The sequence below is a fragment of the Chiloscyllium plagiosum genome, unplaced genomic scaffold (assembly GCF_037043375.1).
Source record: "Chiloscyllium plagiosum isolate Xiang-an unplaced genomic scaffold, Cpla_swu_hap1 HiC_scaffold_8, whole genome shotgun sequence".
Lineage (NCBI taxonomy): Eukaryota > Metazoa > Chordata > Chondrichthyes > Orectolobiformes > Hemiscylliidae > Chiloscyllium > Chiloscyllium plagiosum.
Genome location: NW_028270146.1, coordinates 48,259,403 through 48,283,387, shown reverse-complemented (window position 1 = coordinate 48,283,387; position 23,985 = coordinate 48,259,403). Strand labels below are relative to the sequence as shown.

At 40.4% G+C, this 23,985-nt stretch overlaps 1 protein-coding gene across 7 annotated transcripts in view; it reads right to left on the bottom strand.

The window, feature by feature from the left end:
- Positions 1-6,227: 6,227 nt before the first annotated feature.
- The window catches only part of LOC122553539 (tumor necrosis factor alpha-induced protein 2), a 69,293-nt gene continuing 51,535 nt past the window's right edge, over positions 6,228-23,985 (bottom strand). For all 7 annotated transcript variants that reach the window (XM_043697476.2, XM_087989790.1, XM_043697479.2 and 4 more), the window contains 6 exons: positions 19,449-19,547; positions 18,494-18,617; positions 18,041-18,163; positions 16,602-16,757; positions 10,846-10,967; positions 6,228-8,468 (listed from right to left, as the gene is read on the bottom strand). In XM_043697476.2, coding sequence (XP_043553411.2) covers positions 8,312-8,468; positions 10,846-10,967; positions 16,602-16,757; positions 18,041-18,163; positions 18,494-18,617; positions 19,449-19,547 — 781 coding nt within the window. In that variant the 3' untranslated portion in view covers positions 6,228-8,311. The remainder of the gene's footprint in view (positions 8,469-10,845; positions 10,968-16,601; positions 16,758-18,040; positions 18,164-18,493; positions 18,618-19,448; positions 19,548-23,985) is intronic.

Sequence of the window (23,985 nt, the reverse complement as noted above, 5' to 3'; positions counted from 1 at the left end):
CTGAGTTCACCATTCTCTGTAACCGTCTCTGATCTTGAATGGTACAGGTGCTGTACCAGGTGGTGATGCATCCAGATAGAATGCTCTCGATGGCACACCTATAAAAGTTGGCAAGGGTATTTGCCGTAATGCCAAATTTCCCCAGCTGCCTGAGGAAGAAGAGATATGAGGAAAACGTGAGGTTATGCACTTTAGCAGGAAGAATAAAGGAGCTGCACGATATTTAAATGGAGAAAGACCACAGAAAACAATATTACAGAGGCTATTTGAAAATCCTCATGTATAAATCACAAAAAACTATCTTGTAATTTCAGCAGAAAATAGGGAAGGAAAAAGAACTATTGACCTTTATTCCTTTATTTTTAGAGTAAAATGTTGGAGAATCTTGCTAAAACCATACAAGGCACTAATTAGACCACACTGGAATACTGTGGATAGTTTCGGTCCCCTTATCTAATGAAAGATAAACTGCTATTGGAAGCAATCTAGAAAACCTCACCAAGTTTATTTTGGGTATGGAAGGATGAGGAGAGGTTGAATAGTTTGGCCTGTAGTCTTTGGTGTTTAGAAGAAAGAGAGGTAATCTTTGGACAAGAATTATCCATATAAGATTCTTAGGGGACTTTGCAGAATAGGTGCACATGTTGTGGGTTGTCGGGCATAATCTCAAAGAAAGGGGTCTCCCAAATAAGACTGAGATGAGAAGGAATTTCTCTTGCAGAGGGTAGTGAATCTGCAGAATTCTTTACTGCAGAACACTGTAGAGGTTGGATTGTTACAGATATTTAAGTCTGAGATAGAAAGTGGAAGCCCAGCGGCTGGAATTAAAGTATGGAAGAGTCAACAACTGTCCTGGCATGTTCCAATCTAGTTTATTTTGGCCCCATAAAATCTGAACTTCAAAAAAAAACTGCATACTGAAGTCCAGGTAATAAAAATGTTTGTGAAATTTGCTGTGTGTTGGATTGTATAGGATTTTTCTCAGCTTACTGGCTAAATAATGCACTACAAAAAAATTTCAGATTTCCAAAAGTATTAATTATAGATATATCATCAGTGATTTTGAACTGGATTGACATATACCGACACAATTTAATTTTGTACTTTATCAGCACCCTGTTGTCTTTCAAAGAGTGATGACTAGGACAATTGCTAAGCATGCAATTTCCTATAATTTTGGAATCAATGCTGATAACAATTTCTATTCATTACTGCAATGCCTGTTTCTTTTCAGAAAGAAATCCCCTCCAATACCCACTGAGGTTACATTTCCATTGTGGTAAGAGATTTTAAAAGACCAATTTGTTTCTATCCATCTGGCACAGCATACTTATTTTTCCATAAACCAGCTGCTTTATTTGACTAATTTAAGTTATATAAAAGAACTAGTCTGACAATTTACATCATATTGTAATTTCAGACTCCCCAAAATAAGAAAAAAAAGTGCATACAAATTCCACCATGGGACTTGAAATACTGACATTTGCATAAACTGTTAATTACTTCAAATAAGTCATGGATGGTGTTTAACGCAGACAATTGTATTACAGGATACATGCATATATTGCTTTCATTCAAGTTATGACAACTGTCTTCTACCTTGGCAACCTATGGCTTAAGACTGATTGCTCATCCAATGCCGCCAGCTGATTTCTCTTGGTCCAACAGCCGAAGCCGCTACAAAAACAGAAATTACTGGAAAAATTCAGCACATCCGGAAGCATCTGTAGAGAGAAACCAAAGTTAACGTTTCAAGTCCAGTGACCCTTCCTCAGTTCTGATGCTAACTAGGAAAATGTTTTTTAAGGCAGAAGATAGGGTGGGAGGAAAAGGGTAAGGAGTAAATAATAGGTGGAGATAGAGCCCAAAGAGAGAAAACAGTTGGACAGACAAAGAAGTGAATGACGATCTGGCTAGAGGCTGAAAAGCTACTAATGGGGATAATCAGTAGCTAACAATGGGTTGTGTGTAAAAGCAGACCATGTGATAACAAGGCATCTTGTATGGGAGTTGGGCAATGACATAGAAGAAGGTGTCTCATGCCCTAAAATTGTTCATTGTGATATTGAGTCCAGAAGGCTGTAGAGTTCCCAAAATGGAAAATGAGGTGTTGTTCTTCCAGAAACAAAAACAGAAGTTGCTGGAAAAGCTTGGCAGGTCTGGCAGCATCTGTGCAGAGAAATCAGAGTTAACTTTTCATTTCCCATGACCTTTCTTCATAACCCTTCTGAGGAAGGGTCACTAGACCTGATTTCTCTCCACAGATGCTGCCAGACCTGCCAAGCTTTTCCAGCAACTTCTGTTTTTGTTTCTGATTTACAGCATCCACAGTTCTTTCGGTTTCTGTTCTTCCAGCTTGTACTGAGCTGCGCAGGAGCACTGCAGCAAGCCTGAGACAGAGATGTTGGCCAGGCAACAGGGTGGTGTGTTAAAGTGGCAGGCAACTGGAAGCTCGGGTTCTTTTCTGTGTGCAGAATGTAGATGTTCTGCGAAGCAATCACCCAGTCTAAGGTTTGTTTCCCCAATGTGGAGGAGACCACATGGTGAGCAGTGAATGCAGTAGACTAGATTGCGTGAAGTGCAGGTGACACCTGGAAGGTGTGTTTGGGCCCTTGGATACTGAGGAGGAAGGAACTAAATGGATAGGTATCACACCTTCTGCAGTTGCAGGGGAAAGTGTCGTAGGACTGTGGGGGCATTGGAAGTAAAAGAGGAGTGGACCAGGGTGTCCCGGGGGAAGGTCCTTATGGAAGGCTGACAGGAGAGGGGAGGGGGATGTGTGTCTGGTGTGGCATCACACTGGAGGTGGCAGAAATGGCAGCTAATTATCCTAATTGAAGCTGTTAAACTGGTACTGTGTACAGATTGGTTTTGAGTGGTTGCAGCCCTGTTTTAGTTATTTGAAAAAATCTTTTGGTGTGTATTTGGTTTCACTTCAGCTTCACGCTCCTGATCTTTGAGCATCCAGTGTGGAGGGGTGTGGGCTTTGCATGTAAATTCATCAATTGGGAAACACAGATGGTTTGAAAAAGTATCCTGGGTGATTTGGTGAAGGGAACAAAAACATTCAGTTGTGCATAAGACCACTTCTGGACATGAAAAACAAAGCAACTAACTTGCATGGGCTCTTGTGGTGCAGTGCCAGAGCCAGGAAACCTGGGTTCATTTCCCATTGCTCCAGAGGTGGACGACAGCATCATTGAGTAAGTTGGGGCATTAAAAAAAACAGCTAACTTGCTAGGCTGTGGAGGAGGTCTTAATTCCCAACTTGTGTGGCTATGTTTGTGCTTGGGTGTCCTTAGAGATGGAATATGCTCTGTTCACCAATGAGAGACAAAATGGATGTGTGGTTTCATTTCTGTGGAGGTAGTTTCACAGGATATCTGTGCTGTTAAGTGAAGAAATGCTTAAGACGTTGAACGTACAAAACACAGAGAGCTAAGAGGCAGATTTCATTGAGTTCCCTATTTGATATCAGTTCAGAGGAATCTGGGTTTCCATTCCGAGAAGGACGGGTTAGGTTTGAGAAGACTCTGAGAGTTTGTGTAGAAGTTTGCAAGTTGTCAGAACTGAAAAGAGGTTTAGGCCATCAGGAAGGACAAGGAATCCAGGCTTCTGAACTGGAAAGGTATCTCTGGGCTCTCAAAATGAAAGTGTCAGCTAAATCAGAAATTAAAGAGTTAAGAAAGGAGAGACACTTCAGGGATGAATGACTTCAAAGATTTTGCTGGAAAACAGGTTGATATTTTGCTTTAGTGTTTAGGTTTAGATCTTTCTAAAATGTCTTATGTACATATGTAGAGAGGGTTCTGTTTATTTTCTGCTTTTCTGTAATAAACTTGTGTTCTTTTGTTAGAGACCATTTATAGCCTTGTGTGAGTATCTTCAGTGACTAACCGCCACAGTAACCAACTGCAAAAATTAAGCTTATGATTTTCTGAGCCAGGCTTCACTCTGGGATCTGATTTGTCCAGTATTAACATCTATTGGGATCATAATAAAACAATTAAAAAGGAAATTCTACCAATTGATGTAAGTCTAAGCATGAAAAACTGTAGATCTGAGGTTTTTGGTAATTCATTCTCCTACAGCTGTGCGTGTGGCACAAGTATCCTAAGTATTTTAGATAAAGGCAGAAAAATATATAGTAGGCGATGAACAACAGTAAGATTGGTTTGAGACCAGTGCTTCCAAATAAACCTGTTGGTCAATAACCTGGTGTTGTGATTTTTAACTTTGCTCACCCTAGTCCAACACCGGTACTTCCACATCATGGCTTAATCTGGGATCAGGTTTACAAAATTTTGGCCAGGGAACTGTGGTGTTGGCCAGGAGTTGTCCACATTTAAAAACAGCAAGCTTGCCAACAGGAGTTACACCCGCCCTAGACACTGGCTTGAACCAGATTAGCCCTGAGGGATGACATAAGGTGTAAAGTCCTTATTTGGTGGAAGACTAATGAGGTAATCCTTATGGAGTCCTTGAAGTGAGCCTATAGTGGAAAGACACCAGCTCGTCAGATGAGCTAAGAGCTAAAAAGGACAAGACACCACGGTTTGGGAAGATAAAGAAGAAAGATAAAAATGAAGGAATTTGGCTTGCTAGCAACAAAAGCTCTGAACAGCAACCTTCACGAAGATGTGGACCCTCTGCTTGGAAGTGTGGAGATAACCCCTACACATGGAGAAATCGCCTGGCCAGAGTAATCTTCTTTTCTGGGATATTAGCCTTTATTTTTGTTAACTGTTCAGGAGGGACTGTCATGGAAACCAATGGGGAGTATTTAGTTTCGAGTCTTGTACAAATTGCATGCTTGCTGTTAACCTTTCCTTAACCAAATAGTAGGAAATGTATGTCTGTTTGAACTAGACTAATAAAGTTAGTGAGATTCTGAAGAAGCGTCTGTTTTGAGGAAGGGTCACTCAACCAATACATTAACTCTGATTTCTCTCCACAGATGCTGCCAGACCTGCTGAGCTTTTTCAGTAATCTCTATTTTTGTTTCCAATAAAGTTAGTGGTAAGTTGATACAGACTTGATTCCTGTCCTCCTTATGCTGAGTCAATAACGGTTGTTGAGGGTGGTAACTGGGCCACAGTGGATTGCTGGCTGTGAAATCCCTTATTTACGATACAAAGCAGATACTGCCCACAGCAATTCACAGCAAAACATTATTGATTCTGCTGTTCCTATTTGCCGCAGAAATCATGCTGAAAAGGAAAGTGGTTTTGGTTACATTGACAGAGTTTATGGTTGGACAAAGTACTCAGTGCAGTGTAATAAGTTTTCAGATTAAAGATTCGGGATTTTCTTTTGCCCATTTATCCCTGATTGTTGGTTGAATTACAAACAATGAACCGGCCTCCTGTTGCTCATTGATAAATGACCAGTGCTGACTGGGATCAAAATTGTAATTTCCTGTCACCATTTAGAGCCAGCTTTTACTGCCATGGAATTTGAGTCCCAGAGGTTGGATCTCCATATTTAAGGAAGTGTAATGTATTGGAGGTGGGACAATTAACACTCACTAAATTAGTTCCTATGATGAAAGGATTGTCCCATCATAAAAGAATGAATAAATTGGGCTCGTAGGCCTATATTTTATGGAGTTTGGACAATTAGGATGCACAAATGTGGCCCAAAGTTTTGTTACCCGCTTGAAGAAGCAGACCCCAGAGAAATCCCAGCAGGCAAACCTGACCTTTAAAAATGACCACCAAACATCAGACTTTCAACTTGGGCTGGATTGCAAGTTGAGGCAGGTCTCAGCCCCCAAAATGGGCCGGGTGGAAATCCTGCCTCAGGAATCCAGCACAGTGCTTAAATAAAGATTAAAACAGAAACTACTTCTCCTGCTGTCATCTTTCATTCCTCTCACTCAACTTGTACTATCACTTTCAAACTACACTCTTGCACCCACCCCTGTAGTCCCTCATATCACTTATGCCAACCCATCGTTTTGTACCCACCTCCTATGAATCCTCATGCCCTATATAACCCCAATTATGTCCATGACTCTTTATAATTCCTATGCCAGCTCAGTGCCAACTCATACCATCCACCTATCACCCTTTGCGCTTCTTTCTCCATGCAGCCCTTTACGTTGCTCAGTATGTGTTCAGTTACATGAGCTTCAGAGGAACATCAAATGGAGCTTGGAGCCAACACTGTGTATGAACTTCAATTTGCAAACTAGAAACTGTGTTATATAACATGTCTGGTTAAGACACTGAAAAACCCAAATAAAAAGTTGAATAACTACTACATTTTGTTTTATTGTTGAAGAACTCGAACACAGCCAGTAACAATGTGGTTAAGCCTTTCAATGTGCTTCCAACAGAGAATATTACAGAAATTTGTTTAAAAGGCACATTATTTTATATATGCATTAGAAAAAAAACACAAGTAAAGATTTTTAATACTGTATAAATAATGCTAGAACACAAGCCTGCACAATTAGAGTTAACATCTAACATAGCAATTATATTTGCTTTGGAAATTTTAAGTCTATTACATTGCATATTTTAGTTTTAGGTATATTTGGAAACTACACAAACATTTTTAATTCTGTAGAACTCTGTGCAGAAATATTTATGCAGCTGTATCTATATACTTTAACTAAATGACAGTTGAAGAAAAGTAACATGAATTATAACATAAAAATTGTTAAATGCTCTCACAGATAACCAGCTATTAAAATACTGACAACTTAAACAGAGTAGCCCAAAATAATTGTTCACAGCATCAACAAATGTTTATGATGTTCCATTTGGCTTTCCCCTTCCTTCTGTTTAGTGTGGTTATTAAACCATTTAATGTATGCTACAATACAGGATACAGAAGTATTGACAGTTCACTCTCTGGTCCTATCATTAGTTATTTCTAATTTACTGTTTTCAAAGAAGCTCATTAGCACCAAATGTAATCAGTAGACAGTACGTTTTAAAAAAAATTATAGCTATCCCTGTTTTATTGTTATGTCACAAGATACTCAATAATTGTGATTTGGAGATGCTAGTGTTGGACTGGGGTGTACAAAATTAAAAATCACACGACACCAGGTTATAGTCCAACAGATTTATATGGAAGCACCTTATATGGAAGAGTGCTGCTCCTTCATCACAACCACCTGCTAGTGCTTCCAAATAAAGCTGTTGGGCTATAACCTGGTGTTGTGTGATTTTTAACTCAATAATTGTGTCTCTCCTACTAAGATGCAACACCTAGTGATCTGTGACAATTGGCCTGGAAAATAATAACAAACTTCATAATCCAAGTGTGAAAATTGTTTGTATATAAAATATTTTAAAATTCTTTAGAGGGTCTGTGTGGACTCAATGGGCCAAATGGCCTGCTTCCACACTGTAGGGGTTTTATGATCTAACAACAAAGACTCGATTTTATAGTAATCATGAATCAATCAAACGGTTGTAGAAAGTCATCTTGTTTACCATCCTTCAGGGGAGAAAACCTACTGTCCTTACTAAGTCTGAGCGACATGTCAATTCAGACCCCTGGCAAGATGTTTAACTATCAACTACCCTCTGAAATGGCATGGCAAGTCACTCAGTTCAAGGACAATTAGGGATGGGCAACAGACACTGGCCTTGCCAACAATACACACATCTTATGAAAATGTAAAAAAAAATTTGAAAAAAACTTTGAATGGATTATATTCTTGACATTTTCAGAATGATTTTGCTTTCTGTACAAAAATTGCCTTGAATGTGAACCATTGCAGTGTGGCTTTCAGACCCGATCAGGACCTCGTTATGGAGCAGTTTGTTGTTCTGTTTAATGTCAGCCGGTCACTCCTGTCTATTATTAGTCAGATAGACTATTTCTTATCCACTGCTCCTCCAACTATGCAAAAGCAGAATCAGTCAACATAATTTGATAATGACTCTCACCACTGCTGCCACTTGCTTTGATGAATAATGATGTCAAAGCAGCAGCAGGATCTGAACTAACAGTAGAGTGTCAATATATCTGCAATACACTGTTTGAATCCGAATGTACAAATATAAGTTAGAGGTAAATTTGCATTTTACCACATATTAGGCCAGGAATGTTCTGTAACAATGTAGTCAGAAATCCCGAAAGAAATAAAGTTCTTTCAGATATGCTGAGGACAAGTGCTCCATAAAATGCAAGTACTTATTTTTCTATTTAGACAGCAACCACAGGCTGGTGAGTGTGTCACAGTAGGAAACACTCCATTGTATAAACAAAGTGACAAGTTATTATTCAACAATGATCTGTTTGTTGTTTAGTAAAATAAATCACTCTTTTGATGCTTTCTCGATGATTTCTAGAGAGCCTTAAATAAGGTAGGATTGGAAAAGAGTTTCCTCTCTATGGAAGAATTGGAGTCATTCATTGGTGTGTTGAGAATTTTCAGAATCTTCTTTTCATCTGATCTTTTCACGCTGACTTTCATGGACAAGATAGCTCTAACATGCCCCTTTCTGCAGAGAATGGACCATTTGATTAGGATGAACAGTTGAAAAGAGTTTCATTGAAACAAAAGCTACATTTACAATTGTGGGATATAGATAAAGTAGTGTTACTTCTGCAATCATAATTACTTATGCAAGGTAAATGAACTCACACCAGTGTATAATTGTTTCAGCCAAGAGCTGAGTCAACAAGAATGAAAACTATGTGAAGGAAATACATAATTGCTTTTGTAATAGCTAAAGTGTGCATACAAGAGTGAAATGTGCCTGCAAACAATGGTAGGTGTTACAGACAAATAGATAAGGTACTGTGAGGGGAGGGGGTTAATATGCCTGTACAGACAGTAGTTATACGCATCTATTTCCCTCTTCTGCAAAAACAAGAACAAACCACAATCAAGAAGTCATGAGGTCATAACAAGTAAGGGAAACAGATGGTAGTGAAGGAGGATATACCTAACAATGGACCACAGCAGGATGTGGTCAAACGGCTTTGTGAGGCCAGAAATAAGCATTTTGTCATAGACAAGGCCGGATAAGGCAAGAGATGAACAAGAGTAATGGGCACCGGTCTTACAGAAGTGGGAGATGTAAATAGGGGAGGAGCAATGGGAGGAGGGAATAGGAATGAATTACATAAATATTGTGGACTAGTTGAATTCAGTGTGTGTGTGTGTGTGTGTGACTGCCTTTGTACACAGTAGATACCACATCCCTCTTGCAAGAGCGAAATAAATGAACTACTGATTCAAATCTTGTCTCGGACTGAAATTATTGAAGTCAGTGAGCTTCGTTTCTCATACAATCGACAGAAAATTGAAGAATAAATATTCTGTCCAGCACACTGACAATCTATAGTCAATAGCTGACTGCATATATGTGGGAATTGCTAACTTAATCAAAAATTCTAGAAGTGAATCATCCAATTATAATAAAATCCTTGTGCTTAAACAGGAATCAGAATTCTCAATTTTGGAACTTGCCTTCTTTGAATTTTTGTTTCAATTGCATATGATATTGCACTTAAGACATTTCCATACTGGAATCTAAAGAATCAACATTAGCTACAGTACTCTGTAGGAACATTGCTGTCTAGGTTGACTGATCCCACACTTTAACCACTTTCACTCTGATAATGCCATTGCTTTAAAGCAGCTGTTAAATGTACTTGATTGTATTAATTGCACAAGCATTTTAAAAATTATTTTGTTTTGTATCCTGCCATAGGATTGCCAACTAAATGCATATCAAACTCTAAGGTCTCAATATTCCAAAAATGAAGCAGATACTTTATGTCACCTATAGGAAAACTCCCTGGAAGTGGCTGCAGGGCCCCTTTGAAACAGATGCTATGCCTGGATTGGGAGGCTTGAGTCAGAGGTTTGCAATTGTTGCATGTGATGCACCATAGTTTTACAATTTTGGAAAGTCCAAACTCATTCATGTAGAACTTAATAGAGACTTTGCCCGTAGCCTTACAGCATAGCACAAATTCCAATCATTACTATGACATCAAGAGACCAATGCTAATTCAATGCAGAGTGTAAGACTGCACGTCAAAAGCAGCACCAGACAAATCTTTCAATGGGAAAGGATCTTTATGGAGTTACATCAGATTATTTGCATACAGGCTATTTGCATACCAAAAAGAATCATGCCCTATTGTGCATTAGTCAGTTTGCAGAGATTTCCATATATTGCAAATATACTGCAGCTTTTGCATGGCAACTGATCATGGCATGACAGCATCCTGTGTCATTTAGTTAGCTCTCAGACAATGCCACAAACACTTTTGAACAATTCAAATTCAGTCTGGAATATCTGAAAGGAGCTGTAATATCTACATAAACTGACTGTGCGCTCAGTTCCTGTAAAGATTTTTTGCTGGATCTGATTGCCAGAATTTTCGAGGAAAATAGGAAATAACAGGAAATTGCACGAAAATGTCATTTAATTGAGTAAAACATGGCAGAGTCATATATAGCAGTTATCTGGTTTTGTGATTTGGGATTTTTTTTGCTATTATGTTCAGCTCCACTCACCATATATTGAATACATACTTTTAGGATTTTGCTGAAAATATTATAATAACATTACCTTTTAATAAACACAGACATTTTTGTCCTTACACTCTTGCATCTTTCAAAAAATGGAAATATCTTATCAAAATAATCAGGATGACTACAAAACTTAAAACACTGAGAAGAACATTTAAAAATCTTTAGAATCTACATGATATGATTAACTACCTTGGAAATTTGTTTTTTTTTGGAAAAGAACAGAATTCAATTAGTAAGAGGTCACTGTTTTTCCTTTGTTATAAGTGTTAGGTTCAGATGTATTGGTGTTTTTGAGTTGTATAGTTGTATTTTCTGACTGTTCTTACCTAATATCTGGGAAATCTCGAAAAAGTGCAGCAACTTCGATGATAATTGCATCAACATCTTTTAGTCTGATGATTTCAGCTATTTTAAGGAGGGCTGATTCGAGAACTTTGTCTTCAGGTCCCTGGTTAAATGGAAAAGAAAAACACTTCTCTTCTTAGCTACTTTAAAAAAGACATTATATGACACTGGTGACAGAACAGTTATCAATGTGTATTGATGATGTGGTCAGTTGAAATGAGCTGTAACCATTACCCAAAACCTGATATAAATTGATACAATGATCAATTCATCCTTTCGTTTTTGTTATTATTGATGATGGTCCACCGCCAGATTTATACTTTGTTGCAAAACAGATTGAACATAACGGCAATTTTGTCAATTCTGTCATCCACCAGCAGCTGGAAGAATGTCATCGCTTGGGGAGCCCAAAATGCAAATATTTTCTTGCGGGCTCTAGACAGGGTCTTGTGTTCAAAAGTTCCCAGTGTATGATTGAGGAAGCCAGCATTGAGATTGGGGGGAAGGCTATGGGGTGACTCTGGTAATCCTACCAAAGTGAATACTTCCTCACTTCCCCTATGACATGGTCCAACTTTTCTTGTTCAATTAGAAAACCACTCTATAGTCCTTTACAACTGTTTTGAAAAGGCCTTAGTCAATCTTGTTTACCAGCAACTTGAATACATTACATTCATCTCCCTAGATTGGAAACAGTTAAGGCCCAAGCACTGATCCTGTTACAATGCTGCCTATACAGAAATGACCTGTTTATTCTTAATTTGCTTTGTGTCCAATCTCAGTTCATAATAATAAATTATTTGCAATTCCACACACCCTTATTTTATGTAACAACATATTTTTGTGGTACCTTGAATAGCTTCTGAAAACCCAAAAGTATTACATACATTGGTTACCCTTTCTCTAGTTTTCTAATTATATCAATCAAAAACATTAATGGATTTGTCAAATTCCTAGTCATAAACCCTGCTGATATGATGAATGCTTCAAGTGCCATATTATCACTCCCTTAACAGTAGATTCTAGCATTTCCCATACTATTTATTTCACACTTTTTGGTCATTAGTTCCCTGTTTCCTTTCTCTAACCTCTCTTGAATAGCTGGCTTACATTTGTTAACTTCAATCCATGAGGCCATTTCCAGAAAGTCGAGGAAATGTCAGAACTTCAAAATTGATGTATCCCCTGAAATAACTCTTCGGGGAAAGCATCCTATCACCAATCACCCTGTATTTACAAATGCATAATCTTTGATAATAGCAATGCCGTCAATCAGTTGGACATTCAGCAGTGCAATATCCCGAACATTTATCCTTTTATGTCAACCAGAGCTCCCTGATTGGACCTGATTAACAGACCCAATCAGGGAACTCATATTCTAAGAGGTCGAACTGGCTAATTCTATCACAATAACCCCAGTGTCTAGAGGCATGTCATGCAAAATCCAGGATTATGGGCCATCAGGGTTTGGTTACACTGCTTTCATCAATTAGGTTTTCCTTGGTAAAAGCAATTATTTTAAATTCCTCACTCTAATTAGAACCTTGATTCCAAACAATTTCTGATATGTTATTTTTGTCTTCTACTGTGAAGAAAGCCCTAAATGAGTGAGTTTTTACTTAGCTGACCACAGAGTCATGGAATCATATAGCACAGAAACAGGCTCTTTGGCTCAACATGTCTATATTGAGTAACAAACACCAAATAATACTAATCCCATTTATCTGCACTTGGTTCATATCCAACAATGCCCTGGCATTTTAAGTGTTCTCCAAGATGCTTTTTAATGTAGCGAGAGTAGCTGCCTCCATGATCTTCTCAGGTGGCATGTTGCATATTTCTATCTTCCTTTGGGCAAACAAATTTTCCTCAGTTCTCCTCTAAATTACTTACTCCTCACTTTAAATGTGTGCCATGTTGTCTTCATCATTTCTGCCATGGGAAAAGATTATCATAACCTATCCTGTCTATGTCTTTCATAATGTTGTATACCTTAATCATATCCTCCCTCAGCCTCCTCTAATCCAAGGAAAACAAACCAAGCCTATCCAATCTCTCCTCATAACTAGATTTTTCATTTTAGGTAACAATGTGGTGTGTCTCCTCTACACCCTCTCCAGTACAATCACACCCTTCTAATAGTGTGGTGTTCAGAACTCTGTACAGTATTCCATCTGTCACCTAACCAAAGTTTAATAAAATTCTAACAAGATTTCTTGGCTCCTATGTTCAACACCCCAGCTAATGAAGGCAAGCATCCTGTAGACTTTCTTCACCACCTTGTCTACCTGAGCTGACACCTTCATGGATCAATGGACTTGTACACAAAGATCCTTTTGTTCCTCAGTACTCCCTAGGAACCTACCATTCATTGTGTATATTCTTCCATTATTTGATCCCCAAAATATATCACCTTGCACTGATCAAGATTAAACTCCATCTGTCAATGCTCTGAAATATTTACCAGTTGATCAATATCAGACCTGAAAGATGGTGAACTATGCTTGGGTCGAGAGTGTGGTGCTGGAAAAGCACAGCAGGTCAGGCAGCTTCCGAGGAGTAGGAGAATCGATGTTTCGGGCATAAGCCCTTCATCATTTAAGATCTTACCCACATCCACTAGCTCTATGCACAGGTTGCCTTGTGATCTCTAATAGGGACCTTTCACTGATAACTCTCTTACTCTTAACATACTTATAAGATTAGATTCCCTACAGTATGGAAACAGGCCCTTTGGCCTAACAAGTCCAGACCGACCCTGCGAAGAGTAACCTATCTAGCCCCATTCCCCTACATTTATCCCTAACTAATGTACCTAAACACCATGGGCAATTTAACATGGCCAATTCGCCTGACCTGCACATCTTTGGATTGTGGGAGGAAACCCACGCAGACATGGGGAGAATGTGCAAACTCCACACAGACAGCTGGAATCGAACCTGCGTCTCTGGTGCTGAGGCAGCAGTGCTAACTACTGAGCCACCATGCCGCCGCCAAATGCTTTGAGGTTTTCTTTAATCCCAACTGCCAAAGCTATTTCATGGTCCTTCCATGCCCTCCTCATTTCCTTTTTAAGCAACCTCCTACACTCTCTGTACTTTTGAAGGGCCTCCCCTGTACTTAATGTCCTGTACCTGACATATGCTTCCTTCTTTTTCTTTATCAAATTTTTGATATCCCTTGACATTTAGGATTCCCTGGATCTGCTGCTCTTGCCCTTCACTCTTAGAGGTACACACTGGCGTTGAATTCCCAATATACAACTTTCAAAAGACTCCCACTTTCCAAATATAGACTTACCTGCAAGTATCTGCTCCCAGTCTATGTTTGCCAGATCCTGTCCAATGATACTAAAAATTTCCTTCCCCCAATTTAGTTAACGTAACTTACCTTTTACACTATTCCTAACCCTTTCCACAATGACTTTGAAACTTACAGATTTATGGTCACTATTCCCAAAATGCTCGCACACTCAAACTGCAACCACTCGATCAGCTTCATTCCCTTGGATGAAGTCGAGTACTGCCCCATCTCTAGCAGGATTATGTACATACTGGTGCAAGAAACCCTCTGCATGCACTTTCAAAATTCCACCTCGTCTAATCCTTTCACACCTAGGTGAACCCAGTTAATGCTAACAAAGTTGAAGTCCCCTACAATTGTAACCCAGTTTTTCTCACACCTTTTTGTAAGTTGCCTACATATCTGCTCCTCTATCTTTCTGTGACTATCTCCCTGTAGTACAATCCCAGTAAAGTAATCACCCCTTTTTTATGTCTAAGCTCTACCCAGATGGCCTCATTTGAAGACCCTTTGAGAACACCCTCTCTCATTGCTGCAGTGATTATTTCCTTTATCAATAAAGCAATGCCCTCACCTCTTTGACTTATCCCGTATTGTGCCTGAAACTTCTTTACCCTGGAATGTTGAACTGCCAGTCCTATTCTTCTTCATGTCTTAGTGTTTGCAACAATATCATATTCCTTTGTGCTAATCTGCCTTATCAGTCATGTTCCTCGCAATAAAATAGATACAATGCAGCTTTCTAGACCTCTAATGTGCCTTATCATGCCCATGCCCTTTCTGTCTTCCTTCTATGTCTGATTGGACCTTGCTCCTGACTTTGCATCTGCTCTGTGCCCCATTCCCTGCCAAATCAGTTTAAAACCTCCCCAACAGCATGAGCAAAGGATATTGGAGCCATTCCAGTTCAGGTGCCACCTGTCCAGCTTGTACAAGTCCCGCCTACCCCAGAAACTGTCCCAGTGATGCAAAAATCTAAATCCCTCCCTCCTACACTATCCCTTTCGCTACGTGTTCATCTGACCTACTTTTCTGTTTCTATACTCAGTAGCACATGGTACTAAGCGGAAGTAATCTGGAGATTACAGCGTTAACAGTCTTCCTCATTAATCTACCACCGAACTCTCCAAATTTCTGCTGCAGGACCTCTTTTTTAAACCCATGTCATTGGTACCAACATGTATCACAGCTGCTGTTCATCCTTTCCCTTCAGAACACCTTGCAGCCACTCTGAGACATCCCTGACCTGGCACCAGGGAGGCAACACACCATTCAAGAGGCTTGTTTGCTGCCACAGGACTACCTACCACTTACCCTTACAATCGTGACCCCTTATCATGAAAGCTCTCCCAGTCTTTTTCCTCCCCTGCTGTGTGACGGAGCTAACTGTAGTGCCACAAACTTGGCTGCTGCTGCTTTCCTTGAGATGCCATTCTCCCCCAACAGTATCCAACATGGAATATCTATTTGAAAGGGGGCTAGTCACACAGGACTTCTGCACTGTCTGCCCACACTTACTCGTCTTCCTGGTGGTCACCCAATGCTTTTCTATCAGTGCAGCCCTTACTTATGGTATGACCAGCTCGCTCAACATGCTATCCACAAACAGAGGTCCATCAGTATGTGCAGAAAGTTCAGGGGAAAAAGAGTGGTGCAATGGTTTTGCGACAACCCACAAAGAGAAACAAAACCAGAGACTACTGTATAATCTCAGTGGGTCCGGCAGCATCTGTGGAGAGAAAGCAGAGTTAACGCTTCAGGTCCAGTGACCCCTCTTCAGAACACTTCAGTTTTTCTGGATGTGAAGTTTTTCCTGCAGTTTCTGCTTTTGTTTCTGATTTCTGGCATTGTAGTTCTTTGCTTTTTTTTCTTTAGCTCACAACACAGGAGATCCTGGTTAATTCCCAGGGGACAGGGTTTAAAGCACTATTTTATAGCTGATGGAGTTTAAACTTAATACATAAATCTAGTCTCAGCAAAGGTGCCAATGATACCATTATGGATTGTTGTAAAATCCTAGGAGAAAGTGAGGACTGCAGATGCTGGAGATCAGAGCTGAAAAATGTGTTGCTGGAAAAGCACAGCAGGTCAGGCAGCATCCAAGGAGCAGGAGAATCGACATTTTGGGCATGAGCCCTTCTTCAGGGGGGTTCACTATGACTTTTAGTGACCTTATTGTGTTCGGTCGTCCTTTTTATTGAGCCAGTCTCCATTATCATTTCACTCAAAGTGATTGTCTCAGCCTGTAGCTTACCAACCTTATTTGATTAGCTTTGTGTGTTGCACTATAAACTTAATTTGGATTTCCTCACAATGTTTTTACACTTGTGCTATCTGTATATCAGTATCTCCCAATCCTTTGGGCAGTTTGTTTTCCTTTATTACTGTCATATCCTAGCCTGCATCATTTTCATAAGTCACTGTGTTTACTTACATAGAAATTGAATAGTTTCTGTAAATGTTGAGATTCATTCTGTATCTGGTCTGCCACTTGTTTCTCCTGATTTTCTGTTTTACAGCTCAACTTTTTCTTCATAATTCGAAGGATATATTCTGTAATAAGCTGCTGATGGATTTCCATCAATAGATCCTGTTTAAATAAATAAAGGAAATTACAGTAGGGTGTACATATTGAACATTCTATTCCCACCTGAAAGCTAACGTTATAATCAGGCTTGAAAATATCTTTTTTCTTATGAATCTTCTGGATCCAAGTAAAATGTTTATGAAAGAGCTTTTCTTTAAAGTTGATACTTTTCCCTCTAGTTTCTGCTGCTACAGGTTGATTTTTCAGATTGAGCACATTCCGCAGACTGTTATTGTTATGAGGGTTACATTTTTCCAAGATAGAAAATAATCAGGGGGCCTATGTTTGGGTCCTGATTTCACAATGCAGCAAGTCTACCCGCTTAATATTTGGAATCATGACCAATCAGAGCAGCTGAAATGAGGGGTGGTTGGCGGTCTCCTGAGTTGACTGGAGGTGGAGAGGGTGGCAACAGATGGAGGGTGTGATATCTCTGATGAGCTCAGCAGCCATTTTACTCATTCCCAGCATTATTCAGCAGCTCTGTTTGCAGGAGAACATAAATTCAATTTCAAGTCTTTTTAGGTGAATGACCAAGGTTCGCTAATTTCTGGCTTCAAACTGAACACTGCATAAACATATTGTGTTCTTTGGAATCAGCATTATGCCCATACTTCCTATGAATGGAAGATTTACAGAGAAGGTGGATCTCCCGCATGTGAAAGCACCCTGCTGATCAATCCTTACATCAACTACTTTGTCTTATGCTACTTACCATCATTTCCTTGATGCCGCCTCCAGTAAAACCACAAGGAGGCATCAGTTTGTCAGGAATCCAGCACATTGCCTTTCACCATTACTTTGTCAACATCGGTCCCAGCCCCTCCTTCTCCAAACGTGCCTCTATATCTCTGGAGAAATTTCCCTTATGTTTCCATGAGGGTTGCAATATTGATACCCCAAATTTATCAGTGATAGCAAACTTTTTACACTTGATTTTGTCTCCATCCATTCATGATTCAACACGGATCCCTTTACGTGGGGTGTGTTGAACAGAAGTGAGTCCCACTGTTGTTCTTGTCCTAACCCAAGACTACTAACTGTCCCATATGTTATCCTGCTTGAGGTTAGTTAAGATAGTTTAGAATGATTCTGAAACTTTGGATGGCTTAGTGTTCCATCATAAATACTTTTACAACTTGATTTAACATCAGTATGCTAACATTCTCTCAAAAGGTTAGCAGAAAGTTTACACAGCCATTGCTTGTTAGCTTTACGGTTATTTGAAAAGTTGGTTCCCATGACGTGTTTTCTCTCATATCAACAATACATTGTCTGTGACATACCTGATAATGTGGTGCTTTCAATTTCTTTAATTTTGTGAGATGCTTCTCTGTTATTTCAAGTATTTCATCTATTGGTTCTGTACACTCAAGCCATTTTTCTGTCACCAGCTTTTTACAGTGAGGCTGAGGGAGAATATAAAAGATTTAATCTATTTTAACTCAAATTATTTAAATGTAAAACAACTTTCTTTCAAAATCTGACTGTGACCAAAAATCAACAGGTTGCTCAGCTAGCTGCTTCCAAATTTTAACAGAATCCTACTTAATGCAGATTTGCATATTGTCAAAAGTAAAAACTGCAGAAGATGACAGGAATTGAGCAAAGCATAATGAAATGTTTATAGACTATATACTCAAGAAGATGAAGATTATTAGTTAACCTTTCACAATTTTATAAGAAACTACTTCTACAGTCCTTGCAAATTAGGTTAGTTGACTTTGTTCTTATTGTACCTTTAGTTTACAAAATAAAGTCTTTAAAATAATGTCTTTTTTCTTCTTTTCCATTTCATTCAGAACTGAATGGATGCTCTCTTTCAACACAAGGTTTGTGATTTTCTCATTTGTGTTGTGATTCCTGAAAACAGATGAAAAATGCATAAATCTCACATGTTTAAACTGACAGAGCATTGAGAGGAGACTTGTAAAGATAAACCTATTGGGTTAATAGTTAAAACAATTATCTGATATCTGATGTGTGACCTTTCTAGTGAAGAGAATGGGACAAGAATCAGCTGAGGACCATCAGGAGTTCTCAGTAGTGCTGTGGAACTGAGCTGTCGGCCCCATCCCAGCTCTCAGGTCGGTGAGGAAAACTCATGCTAGTGTGGAACTAGATATAGTTATGTGAAAAGTAGGTGATTTTTGTCTCTGTCTTCACCCTGATAATGGGTGCATCAAGGTCTGATATAAATCCATCATGTTACCTATTACTGTTCAGATCGGCTTGTGTGATGATTGCAAACAAGTTCTTGTACATTACTACTTCATTAATGGAAAGTCTGTTCGCTCAGTTGGTTGGACAGTTGGTTCAGCATGAACAGCATGGGTTCAATTCCTCCTCCTGGCTGAGGTTATCATGAAGGGCACTGTCTTTCTCAATCTCTCCTTCACCTGAGTTGTGATGATCCTCAGGTTAAACCGCGACCAGTCACCTCTATTTAATGAGAGAGCAACCCTATGGTCTGGGAGGACTACACCCTATTTTATTGATCAATCTGAGAAATCTAACTGACACCTATTTGCTGACTGTTGTCCAAACATAAACATTTAAAAGCATTTTGCAGTAATTGTTAGATCTTTCTGCCTTACACAGAAATCTACAGAATGGTTATATACTTGACCATGCATGACACTGCTCCTGTTTTCAATGTGACAGGCAGTACATCAGGCAGCATATTAAACTTACCTGATAGATTCACAGCTGTTGATTATTGAGATTACAACAGAAATGAAATTTGGATGGTTCAAATGGCTTTTTTCAAAATTCTCTGCTGACATCTGAAAACTGAAAAACATTTTACATTTTATTCCATATTATATGTATCACGACAGCTGTAAGCAAAATGTTGCTTAAAAATGTGTTGCTGGAAAAGCGGAGCAGGTCAGGCAGCATCAAAGGAACAGGAGAATCGACGTTTCGGGCATAAGCCTTCTTCAGGAATGAGGAGGGTGTGCCAAGCAGGCTAAGATAAAAGGTAGGGAGGAGGGACTTGGGGAAGGGGCGTTTGGAATACGATAGGTGGAAGGAGATTAAGGTGAGGGTGATAGGCTGGAGAGGGGTTGGGGGCGGAGAGGTCGGGAAGAAAATTGCAGGTCAAGAAGGCGGTGTTGAGTCTGAGGGTTGGGACTGAGAAAAGGTGGGGAGAGGGGAAATGAGACAGCTGGAGAAATCTGCATTCATCCCTTGTGGTTGGAGGGTTCCTAGGTGGAAGATGAGGCGCTCTTCCTCCAGACATCGTGTTGCCATGTTGAGTCGGTCGTCCGAGATAAAAATGGAGAGGTCTAGGAAGGGGAGGGAGGAGTCTGAGACGGTCCAGGTAAATTTGAGGTTGGGGTGGAAGGTGTTAGTAAAGTGAATGAACTGTTCAACCTCCTTGTGGGAGCACGAGGTAGCGCTGATACAGTCATTGATGTAGCGGAGGAAAAGGTGGGGAGTGGTGCCAGTGTAGCTGCGGAAGATGGACTGTTCCACATATCTGGACGACCGACTCAACACGGACGTTTACTATAAGCCGACTGACTCCCACAGCTACCTAGATTACACCTCCTCCCACCCTGCCCCCTGTAAAAACGCCATCCCATATTCCCAATTCCTTCGACTCCGCCACATCTGCTCCCAGGAGGACCAATTCCAATACTGAACAACCCAGATGGCCTCCTTCTTCAAAGACTGCAATTTCCCCTCAGATGTGGTTGACGATGCTATCCACCGCATCTCCTCCACTTCCCACTCCTCCGCCCTTGAACCCACCCCTCCAATCGCCACCAGGACAGAACCCCACTGGTCCTTACCTACCACCCCACCAACCTCCAGATACATCATATCATCCTTCATCATTTCTGCCACCTCCAAACAGACCCCACCACCAAGGATATATTTCCCTCCCCACCCCTATCAGCGTTCCGGAAAGACCACTCCCTCTGCGACTCCCTCGTTAGATCCCCCACCAACCCATCCTCCACTCCCGGCACATTCCGCTGCAACCGCAAGAAATGCAAAACTTGTGCCCACACCTCCCCCCTCACTTCCCTCCAAGGCCCCAAGGGATCCTTCCATATCCGTCACAAATTCACCTGCACCTCCACACACATCATTTACTGCATCCACTGCACCCAATGTGGCCTCCACTACACGGGGAGACAGGCCGCCTACTTGCAGAACGTTTCACAGAACACCTCTGGGACAACCGCACCAACCAACCCAACCGCCCCGTGGCTGAACACTTTAACTCCCCTTCCCACTCCGCCAAGGACATGCAGGTCCTTGGCCTCCTCCATCACCAGACCATGGCAACACGACGCCTGGAGGAAGAGAGCCTCATCTTCCGTCTAGGAACCTTCCAACCACAAGGGATGAATGCAGATTTCTCCAACTTTCTCATTTCCCCTCCCCCCACCTTTTCTCAGTCCCAACCCTCAGACTCAGCACCACCTTCTTGACCTGCAATCTTCTTCCTGACCTCTCCGCCCCCACCCCCTCTCCGGCCTATCACCCTCACCTTAACCTCCTTCCACCTATCATATTCCCAACGCCCTCCCCCAAGTCCCTCCTCCCTGCCTTTGATCTTAGCCTGCTTGGCACACCCTTCTCATTCCTGAAGAATGCCCAAAACGTCGATTCTCCTGTTCCTTTGATGCTGCCTGACCTGCTGCGCTTTTCCAGCAACACATTTTTAAGCTCTGATCTCCAGCATCTGCAGTCCTCACTTTCTCCTAGTAAACAAAATATTGTATGTATTAATTCAGTTTAATTAATTAGATTATTAGGTTTCTTTGCTTTACGTATTTCTGAAATGTTCAAAATCTGACAAGGATTTAATGGGGTAGAACAAAATAATTTATTTCCTTTGATGGGAAATTAAGATCAAGGGGATATCTTAGAATTAGTGTGAGGATAATGAAAAGTGAACGTAGAATCAACTCTTTTTACATAAAGGCCAATGATAATCTGTGTTGTCTCTTATTTAGGCTGACTGAGATTGAAAAATATGTGTTAGGCAAAGAAAGCAAGATGTTGTGAAACTTGAAAGGGTTCAGAAAAGATTTGTAAGGACATTGCCAGGGTTGAAGGATTTGAGCTATAAAGAGAGGCTGAACAGGCTGGGGTTGTTTTCCCTGGAGCGTCCGAGGTTGAGGGGTGACCTTATAAAGGTTTATAAAATTATGAGGGGCATGGATAGGATAAATAGACAAAGTCTTTTCCCTGAAGTCAGTGAGTCCAGAACTAGAGGGCATAAGTTTAGGGTGAGAGGGGAAAGATATAAAAGAGACCTATGGGGCAAATTTTTCACACAGAGGGTGGTACGTGAATGGAATGAGCTGCCAGAGGAAGTGATGGAGGCTGGTACAATTGCACCATTTAAGAGGCATTTGGATGGGTATATGAATAGGAAGGGTTTGGAGGGATATGGGCCGGGTGCTGGCAGGTGGGACTAGATTGAGTTGGGATATCTGGTCGGCATGGACAGGTTGGACCGAAGGGTCTGTTTCCATGCTGTACACCTCTATGACTCTATGATAAATAAGTCATCTTCTTGTTATACTTTAATGAACTTGTCTAAACTTGTTACAACCCATCTTTGTATTCATCGCATCCTGTGGTGGGACTTGAGGTAGGGACACTACTAATACACCTTTATGCTCTGGTTAGATAGTGAAACAGCCTTGAAGATTGAATAGGTTAGACCTTTTCCAAAGTTGCAATGTACTGTAGTCAATATTGCTCTGAATGTGCCACTCTGTTTCTCCTAAGCTTCAAATACATTATCCTATTTGATCATCCTCCTCTTTGCACCTTTATTTACCCCCTTCTTTGTGAATTGCATTCTTCAGACATCCTCATCGCAGTTTTCATGCAACACAATAAAAATTGGCTTTTTTTACAAAGTTCTCTCCTGAGGCTGTGTCAGTGTTGAGACTAGTTCATATTTTACAGGAATTTAAATCTTGCAGCTCAAACTAAGCCATTGCAGTTTTCCTAAAATGCATTTTGTTGAAAACACAGGAAGAAAATGGTTTTATCCCAATTGTTGCATCCTTTGATATGTAGATAAGTTAAATTAGACAACGAAAAAGTGTTGTAGTGAGAATAAATTAATAACTCCTTCAAATAGACTCCACAGCCAAAGTCCCCTGATCTGGGTTGAAATCTCTGTATTTAATCTTGATCAGACAAAACATTACCTCCTTACATTCCAAAGCAAGCTACACAGGCTGTATCAGAGCGGACCTTCCCAGTCTTCACTTTTTCGTGGCAATCGTCGCCTTTTTCTCATCTTTAAAAGCCAAAGCCTTTTGACAGGCTACCGAGACCAGTTAAGTGTGTAAGGTAAGGGCTAGATTGTACAGTGGTAAGGTGTTGGTAAGTTGATTGAGGTAGGACAAGTGAATAAGAGGTTAGGATGCTACGTGGACAAAGGAGTTGTGTAGCAGATAGATGTTTGACGTGGTAGGGTGGAAGGTGGGCAGGGTGGTTGGATGATGGGTGGGATGGATGCAGATGATCAGGGCAAAGACTTTAATAGTGAATAGGCACGGTACGGTTGGTTATGTGTTCAGGTTGAATCAAGTGTCAGCACAGTGGTCAGGTATTGGGTTTAGAGTTCAGCTGTCCAATGGGTCAGGCCTTGAAGATGATGGTGTGTTCAGGCACACTTTGGATTTCCAGGAGTCAGTGTGATTGATTGTTAGATTAGGGGCTCAGCCTTATAGCTATTCAGGAGTTAGAGCAAGTTTTTATCTCTCCAACATATCCTGGTTAATTATCCAGTTGGAAATTACTGGATTGTGGTGTGCCACAGTTTCCAATGGGTCTCAATACTTAATACACTTGATATTCAATTATTCAGAAACCAGAGGGTCTGGTTCTTTATATGTTCAGATTGAGATTCCCTGCAATTTTGTGTTTTAGCACACAGACTCCCAGAGATTGCAAAGGTGTGGAGCTCCTTGGATTCTTAATTCAGAAGTGTTGCACTCATTGTCCAGGTCTGACTCAGAAGTGATGTTAACCAATTTATCTGCACAGTTCAGTTATAGCACTCCATCCACTAATTGGGGCTTCAGTCTTTGTCATGTCTATTCCTAGTGAACTTGATTTTCCATTGCCTTTCAATTTGTTGATGGGCTTTGCTGACTAGACCACCATTAACTGCTCATGACTAATTGTCCAGAGATCAGTTAAGAATCAAGCACATTGATGTGAGTCTGGAATCACGTATAAG